Genomic DNA, 9,051 nt, shown 5'->3' with positions numbered 1-9,051 from the left:
AAAAAAAGAGAGATAATGATAATTAAAAATAGATTAATAACTGGTCATCTATGATAATCATACTCATAGCCATGTTAGTTAAGTCTTCTAGATATACATAGAGATATTTCAGATAGATAGGTAATCTTCAAATACTTCAAAGACCTTCAGAATATGGCATTTAAAATATTTTTAAAATCTAGACTTTCTGGACAGTGAGACATGTCTGCTCCTGGCAACACTAATTTACTTCAGAGAGGAGGATGGGCATTGAAGACACTTCATATCTTATCTTCACCTTGGCAAAAATAGCCATTTGGGCAAGAAACTGTTCTTGCCTGGACTGCTTGATCAACTGGACATGCAGGACCCATTGGAAGGTGACCACTAAACTTTGCTTGACAAAATGGTCCTTCAGGTTCCTGCTTCGCAGAGGAAACTGCCAGACATTCTACAGGACACTGAGAGAAGTGACCGAGAGACTCTAGCCCTGTGGGCTGAAGACAAATGCCCCAACTTTACAAAGGAACATTAGGTGATTGTCCAGGCTGCCAGCTGTCTCTGTCTACCCTGCAAGACTCCCGAAAGTTGCTTGCATCCTTCTCCCATTTCTCAGGTAATATTATATCCTTCTGAGGTCTTTGATGTGGTTGAAGACTAGATAGCTATAATTTCCTCAGTTATGATAAAAGATAAGTTAGATATAAAACCTTAGACTCACAAATATAAGATAGATAGGATATCTTCTTTAATATTGTAACTGTAATTCTTGCTTGATAATTGTTTTGTTATCTGTAATTTTACTATGTAAAAGTTAAAACCTTCCTTTAAAAAAAAAGGAAAGGGGAAGTGCTGTGGGTATTGATCTGTATAAATAAAATGCTGATTGGCTAGTGGCCAGGCAGGAAGTATAGGCGGGACAAGGAGAGAGGAGAATTCTGGGAAGTGGGAGGCAAAGGCAGAGGGACACGGCCAGCTGCTGCCATGACAAGATGTAAGGTACTAGTAAGCCACGAGCCACGTGGCAAAGTATAGATTAATAGAAATGGGTCAATTTAAGATAGAAGAAGTAGATAACAAGAAGCCTGCCACGGCCATACAATTTGTAAACAATGTAAGTTTCTGTGTGTTTACTTGGTTGGGTCTGAGCGACTGTGGGACTGGAGGGTAAGAGAGATTTGTCCTGACTGTGGGCCAGGCAGAAAAACTCCAACTACATTGTGGAGATCTCTGGTGTGGAGATCTCTGGTGTGGAGATCTCAGGCATCTGTTCCGTGAGGTCGCTAGGAGAAAAAGTAGATTGTTGTCATTGGCCTTCTGAGCTGGTCTAGCCATGGGAAGAGTGATAACTGCCAGAAAGAATGGGACAGAGAAGTGCCCTGGTTGTACAGAAAAGACAAGGGTGAGTGAGTGAGACATGAGAGCAGGTATGCCCTTCATTGGGACATCTTGGAAAACCAGGTTCCAGTTGCTGGGCAGGTGCCCGCCTGAGCCTGGAGAGGTGGTGCCAGAGTGAATTGAGGGATGATGTGTTCTTCAGGATTGTAGGAGCCATCACATCTGCCACGTCTCTGGAGGCGGGGGTGCATCCATTCCAGGTGGCATCCTCATTTAGGGGTTGGCATCCTCAGAGCTGGTGTGAGCTGGTGCAGGGGCTGGTGTATCTGGGGAGCCCCTTGGCCCAGGCAGGAGGGGGGAAACTGCAGAATATGCTCAAAAGTATGGGTGGGGTAAAAAAAAAAGGGGGGGGGCCCTGGAGATTGCTAGTTTTCATCAGACCAGATTTCTTGTTACAGTAGCAGAACTTTTCCCAGGAGCTTGTATGTATCTGTAAGACAGCTGAAAAGATTTTTTTATCATAACAAAATGGTTAAAAATCCATTTAGGGCTCTTAAGAATGCTTTGTAGTCAATGTTCTATTGGTTTATCAAAGCTTCACTTATCAGTATTAAAACTTTGAACCTCTGGAGTTATATCTGAAATCAGTCTATCCTGTACCATGAAGTCTGTGAATGAGGAATACATGTCTGTAATTGGAGAGTGCATATAATAAATATAAAATCTTGGGCTTGGGACTGTTAAACTGTTACCCTAGTCATCAAACATCATCAGATCTGAGGATAAATGTAAGAAGAAGTGAGACAGCTTCCCAGCTGCCTAGGCAGCAATTCCAAGTCTCTCCATGGCCCTTGGTGGACAGAGGCCCCAAAGGCAGCAGCAGTTGTTCAGCTGATAGGCCCAGAAGATCTGACAGATTTTTTTTCTGTGAAGTAGAGGTTTGGGGAGGTCATCCTACCTGTCTCGACAGAGAGGACAACTCATCTCTATTCCTCCTTTTATTCACAGTCTGGACAGGATCTTAGCTTTTCACTGTGTGGCCAGCCTTGCCATGAGCTTCCAGGTTGAAGTTCTTCTGTGGCCATCCATCTTCTTGGAGGAGATACAGGATGCTGCCAGGAGCTGAACCTGTCTCCCTATCATCAAAAGCTCTTACATTAAATGCCATATTCTCAGATCTCTACAGGTGTTTAAGGACTGGGGGAACAAAATCTGTTAAATGTGTATATATAAAACTTTGAGAGTATATATGTAACTTGAGAGCATATATATATATATATAATCTGAATATACAGGTTTCCCTGTTGGTCACAGCCCAATGAAGTCAGCAAGGACAGGGAGGCCTACATTCTTAAGCCTGACTAGATCCTGAGCAAGGAGAGACATTCTCTAAGCTGTTGGCTGTGATCTGAATCCACTACCATTTTTAATATCCTGTAGCTGTAGTTCTGATGCCTGAGTACAGCCAGACTACAATCCTGAATGACTTATATAGAAGTAATTATTTCTTAAGCTGTCTCCTGAGAGGGCAATGAAGTTTGACAGGGGAAACAGGAGAAAAGGGCTTGTGAGTCAGGAAAAAGACCCTCTTGGTGGACTCTATGCCAGGGTTTCCATCCTTAATGTAGTCCTCCAGCCTGTCCTGGGAACAAGGAGCACAGGATGACATATTAGCCATGGCTGCTTCAAGCTGAAGTGGGGTGCAGGTGGTCAGGACTCTGGCTAGTAACAGGTAAGGAGGGAATGCATGCATGTGGTCATCTGACCTAGCTGTAGAGAAAGAAAATAATTACATTTAGCTGGGCTGGTTCACATCACATAGACAAGAGTCTCTGCTGGCATCCACAGCAGGGAACGTGCTATAGACTGTTGTCCACAACTGCCGCCTTGACATTTCTGACAGCCTGCTGAAATACAGACTAAAACTTATGAAATTATTTGGAGCCTTTTGGACCATGGTCTTAGTGATTGGGAAAGGGAGACCAGGTGGGAGAGAAATACTGTCCTCAGGAGCAGACATGTGAGGAAACTCATTTGTCTGAAGCTCCTTTGACCTCTGTGAAGTGGATCCAATGGCTTCTTTTGATTCTCTGAGGCTTATATGAATTATTTTATAGAGGAAATAAAAGTTTTAGATAAAATGGCATTATCAATCAGTACTGAAATCCATATCATAGAAGAGCAGACAATGGGTATCTGCAAAACAGCAGAAGTAGACTCACACCCTTGAATCCTAGCAGAATTACAGATTTGTGTTAAAAAGTATGTATAACTGGTATTTATATCCTGAACCATTTCCTAAAAACTGCTCCCAAGGAAAGGTTCAAGATCTCTCAACTGTCTTCTTGCAATATCAAAAATAAAGTACATGACATTTTAAAAAGATTTAAAATCTCTTAAGCATTACTATTGCTACATTATCCTGGCATAGAAACATGCTGCTCCTGCCCACAACTGAGTCAGGCAATGAAATGGGCTATATTGCTAGTATGTAAGGATGGGTCTCCAGGCCCATGAGCCTGAGAGTGGCTGCTGAGAATCAGGCCAAGACCAGAGGTCTTTTCTCAGTCCATAAAACAATGGTAAAACAATGTATGATATGAGCAATTTCCTGACCTCTCCCCGATACAGATGGCCTGAGGACCATGCTTGAGCCACAGACAGGGAGTGACTTTTTGTTGCCCTTAGTAAAGATAGTGGTGAGGCCATATGACCTATCTGTTTTGACCTTATTTAAGATGGCAGCTTGACCATATGATTGCCCTTATTTAAGATGGTGCCACCTGACCACATGATCATGCCTGTCAAATCTGGTGCCTGACTACGTGTTCATGTGGGGTTTTCTCCCAAAAAATAAACTGAACAGATAAATTGAAGCCTTTAAAAGTCAGTCCTGCTCTCCCCTGACCTTCACTGCTTCCCCATCCCCCAGTGCCTCAACCTACATCCTGGTCCCCTTCTGCACACTCATGCCCTGAATCTTCCCCAGTTCTTCTCATACTTGGTCTCACCAGACTCTTGCCCTCCTCTGCCCTCTCCAAGAGGTAGCTGGAGCCGATGGAATTGTCTGAGTCCATGTGCTCTTCTCCCTTCAGGACCTCTCACAAATAGAAAAGCCATTGGGTTCCTTCTCTGTTAATCCTTCCATTTATATTAAGGAGTTCGTTATCTGTCCCAGGCATGACCTTCATGTGATCCAGGCCTCCACCCTCACTCCTGAGGAGTGAGCTTGAGTTCAGGCAGCAGCTAGGCAGTATGCAGACCAAACCCACCCAGTGGACAATATGGTCCCTGTGGGTGACGTGGTGGTGCCAGCTTCAGAACCCTACTGGGATTGCCAACCAGGTCAAAGGGCCACCAGAGAAGAGAACTCATGGTTTGTTGCCTCCTCCAAGGTGTGGAAATGGTTGTTAAATTTGATAAGTTCAGACAAAGTTGTGAATTTTGATAAGCCCCAAGAGATTACACTGCTAGCTGATGAAAACCCGGCCACTTTTCTAAACCAGTTACAAGAGACCAGGGTTCAAGATATTTGCCTTGACCCGGCCTCCCCAGTGGGAGTCACGGTCCTGGCCACCCATTTCATTTCTCAGCACCAGACATTAGGGAAAAATTTTAAAAGGCTGAGGAGGGTCCCCAAACTCCCCCACAGGAATTGGTGAAAATGGCTTTTAAAGTTTTTAATGCTCAAGAGGAGACAGCCGAGTCTTCCTGACAGACACGGCTGCAACAGAATACACTCCAAGCCCGAGCCTTAGCAGCTGCCCGGAGGCCACTGGGGCCCCACAAGCAGGACAAGGGAAGTGGACCACAAGGCTCCATCCCACCGGAGCTCAGCCCAAGTCAACTCCACCAGAAGCCTGCTTCAAATGTCGTCAGCAGGCCACTGGTCACGGTATTGCCCTGACGCCCAGCCGATCAGGAGTTCATGCCTCGTCTGCTGACAGCCCGGACACTGGAGATCTGAATGCCTTAGCGCAGGCTCATCCTCTAAGTCACACCATGGAGGTCCAGCCTCACCAACACTGGCAACTTCCGGCCTTTGAATTCTGCAGCTTAGACCTGGTGACTCCCTCTGACCTCTCTGAGCCTAGGGCGATGCTGCAGGTAGTGCATTGGATTTCTTTTGGACACGGGAAATACTTATTCTGTTTTAATGTCTCACTCAGGTCCTACAGTTCCCTTGCCAATTTCTGTCATGAGAGTTAACAAGATCCCCTCCTTCCCACTTAGACCCTGACATTTCCCTGCATTCTTGCATGGCGATTCTTCTCACACTCTTCTGGTCATACCTGCTTGCCCTGCACCTCCGCTTGGTCATAATATTCTTAGCCACTTTGGGACCACACTCACCTTGACCCCCACATCCTCTCCTGAGTCCCACTTTCTTCTCCCCTTCACAGCCTCACAAGTTCCTACCCCAGACTGTCCTGTCCTTACCCTCCCTTATCCAGTGGATCCCCAAGTATGGGATACCTCAACTCCAATGGTGGTTACTCACCACCAGCCAGTTCTAACTCACCTTAAGGATCCTTCCTTCCCTTCCAGACCCCAGTTTCCTATTTCTGAAACCTATTACCAAGGCCTTAAGCCTATTATCACATGCTTTTTATCTCAGTGACTTTCAATACCTATCCTGCAACACCCTGACTCTTCCTGTGTGTAAGCCCTCCAGGATTTATGGTTTAGTTCAAGACCTCTACCTCATTAATGAGGCAGTTATTCCAACATACCCAGTAGTTAACAACCCCTACAACCTCCTGCCACCTCCCATTTTACTGTTCTGGACCTGAAAGATGCCTTCATTACTGTCCCTTTACACCCTGACTCATACCTCATCTTTGCCTTCACCTGGAGGACCTGGAAACCCAGTCCTCCAGACAGCTCAAATGGACCATTCTCCCACAGGGTTTTGGGGATGGTCCCCATTTCTTTGGCCAAGCCCTGGCTTGGGATCTCTCCACCTTTGACTCAGGTCCTAGCATACTCCTTAAATTCATAGATAGTCTCCTTCCCTGTAGCCCCACTCCGCCTCTGTCCCAACAGGCCACCTCTTGGCTCCTGAACTACCTCAGCTCCCTAGGATACCGTGTTCCCCAGGCTCAGCTACACTCTCCCACTGTGGTATATTTGGGTGTTCAATTCAACCTGGGTTCTAAGACCCTCATCTCTGACAGGGTCCAAGCCCTGCGGTATTTACAACCCCCATCTACCACAGACCAGATTCTCTCATTTTGGGGCCTGATGGAATTCTTCCATCACTGGGTCCCTAACTTTACCATTATGGCCAGGCCCCTATACCAAGCGGCCAGAGAGACTCCCAAGGGGCCCCTCACCTACCCAGCCACTGTCTGCCGCCTTTTCTTCTCTTTACTACGAGATGCTCTTCTAACAGCCCCACTGTTGCTCCTCCAGACCCCTCTTGACCTTTATACAGAGGAAAGGTTGGGGGTGGCCACCAGGCTTCTAGTCCAACCAGCCGGGCCTTCGAACAGGGCCATGGCATTATTCTTGTCCAAACAACTGGAGCTCACCATCTGTGGATGGCAGCCATGCCTGAGAGCCCTGCAGCAGCGGCTGGACTCACAGCCAGGCTCTCAAGATCACCTGTTCCAGCCGGTACACTCTACCTCTCAGACCTTCTGAGTCACTCCTCTGTCTCCTTGGGCCCTCATAGTCCAAGTCTTTCACCTACTGTTTCTAGAAAATCCTTAGGGTTGGGGATTTAGCTCAGTGGTAGAGTAGAGCGCTTGCCTAGCAAATGAAAGGCCCTGGGTTCCATCTTCAGCTCTGAAAAAAAAAGAAAAGAAAATCCTCAAATTACTTGGCCTCCAGTCCTGCTCTAAACCCTGCAACCCTCCTTCCTGTCCCCGCCCCCTCGGATACCTCCACTCACTCCTGCCTAGAGGCTGTGGAGGCCTTACACTCACCTCAGCCTGGTCTCCTGGACCAACCCCTCACCAACTCCCACTCACCGTTTGTTGATGGAAGCTCTCTTACAGAAAGATCAGGAAACTGCTAGGCAGTGTATGCAGTGTCACTTCCACTAAAAAGACTGAAGTGACCCACCTGCCAATGGGGACCTCTTCACAGAAAGCCGAATTAATTGCCTTGACTATAGCCCTCCAGATAGCCAAGGGTCAATGGGATAACATCCTAACGTTTATATTGACTATAAAAATATGCCTTTTTAATAGTCCATTCCCATTCTGTCCTGTGAAAGTAAAGGGGCTTCCTCACTACTAAGGGCACTCCCATAGTTAATGGACTGCTTATAGCCAAGTTCTTGGAGGCCCTGCAGCTCCCTGAAGAGGTAGCTAGCCATAATTCACTGCTGGGGACACTGGTCCTCCAAGGACCCAGTGGCCTTAGGCAATGCCAAGGCTGACTCAGTAGCCCGGGATTGGCCTCCACCTCCTCTGGATCAACAGAACATAGGTTGTTTTTCACACCCTCCTATCAACCCTGTTATCAACCAGAAGAGATGAACGAACTCCTGAAAAAAGGGGCCACACAGACAAGATGGATGGTTCTACTTAAATAACCACCTCATCCTCCCTCAGGACCAGGCACTGCCCATCATTTCAGACATCCACCACCTTACACACAGGCCCCAAAGCCCTGTTCCATTTCTTAGAGCCCCTCTTTGACCTCACCCATCTTTGGGTTCATATTTATTTCACAGGTTCACTCCTCCTGCCAGACATGTGTCAAGGCCACAGGAGGCCCTCCAGATATGTCAGCCTCTGCACCAGCTTCAAGTACACTAACTAAGTGAGGATTGGCAGGTGGATTTCACTCACATGCCCACACATAAAAAATGGTTACCTCCTAACTCTGGTTGACATCTTTACAGGATGGATGAAAGCCTTCCCTGTCTTCAGGGAAACAGCAGATGTGGTGGCCCAAGTACTCCTGGACCACATCATCTATAGACTTGGCCTGCCACAGTCCATACAAATGGACAATGGGCCAGCCTTCCCTTCCAGGGTCATGGAACTTGTGTGAGATGCTCTCAACATTTCCTAGAAGCTCCACATTCCCTATCGCCCACAATCATCAGAAAAGGCTGAGAAGGCCAATGGACTCATCAAACAATGGCTCACCAAGCTCTCCATTGAACTCAGATTACCTTGGCCCTCCCTTCTCCCCTTGCCTTTATCTGCCTCCAGGCCACCCCACACTTTCCTACAGGCCTGAGCCCTTTTAAGCTCCTTTACAGAAGGCTCTTCCTCCTCAATCACTACCTCCCCACCCAAACTCCCCCACTGGCTGGGTAACTCCCCTATCTCCACCTTCTGAGGTCCCTTCTCTGTTCACACACTGATGGCCATCTCCCTGGCCCCACTCCAACAGAACCAACTGCCCTGAGCCTGTTCCACTCTCCCTAAGGGACAGAGTTCTCCTCAAACAGCTAGCTCCTAAGTTTCTCGAGCCCCGATGGACAGGACCTTAAACTGTGATTCTTACCACCCCCTCGGCTGCCAAGCTCCTGGGATGTCCATGCTGGTACCATCTCTCCAGGCTCAAGTGGGCACCTATTCAGTCCACATGGTCTGTCCAGCAGCTGGAAGCCTCTACCCTCCAGTTTCCCAAGATATCCCAATGAACAGCCTATCTGCTCTTCTGCTCTGTACATTCATCTTTTTAATACAACTAGGGTAGATGTTAATGATCTATTTTTTCCCTAGAAACTTGCCTTCTCTACTTCCTCAAGAAACAGATGCTTGAGAT

The 9,051-nt window shown here is 47.1% G+C and overlaps 1 protein-coding gene across 1 annotated transcript in view; it reads left to right on the top strand.

Moving 5' to 3' along the window:
• The window catches only part of Rgs22 (regulator of G protein signaling 22), a 149,053-nt gene extending 142,090 nt beyond the window's left edge, over positions 1-6,963 (top strand). Inside the window, exons 25-27 of the mRNA XM_036208311.1 lie at positions 4,413-4,540; positions 5,010-5,424; positions 6,364-6,963. Coding sequence (XP_036064204.1) covers positions 4,413-4,540; positions 5,010-5,424; positions 6,364-6,963 — 1,143 coding nt within the window. The remainder of the gene's footprint in view (positions 1-4,412; positions 4,541-5,009; positions 5,425-6,363) is intronic.
• Positions 6,964-9,051: the final 2,088 nt, after the last annotated feature.

This window comes from Onychomys torridus, chromosome 16, assembly GCF_903995425.1.
Source record: "Onychomys torridus chromosome 16, mOncTor1.1, whole genome shotgun sequence".
Taxonomy (NCBI): Eukaryota; Metazoa; Chordata; class Mammalia; order Rodentia; family Cricetidae; genus Onychomys; species Onychomys torridus.
The sequence above is the reverse complement of the archived record's forward strand: the minus strand, read 5'-3'. Positions and strand labels throughout refer to the sequence as shown.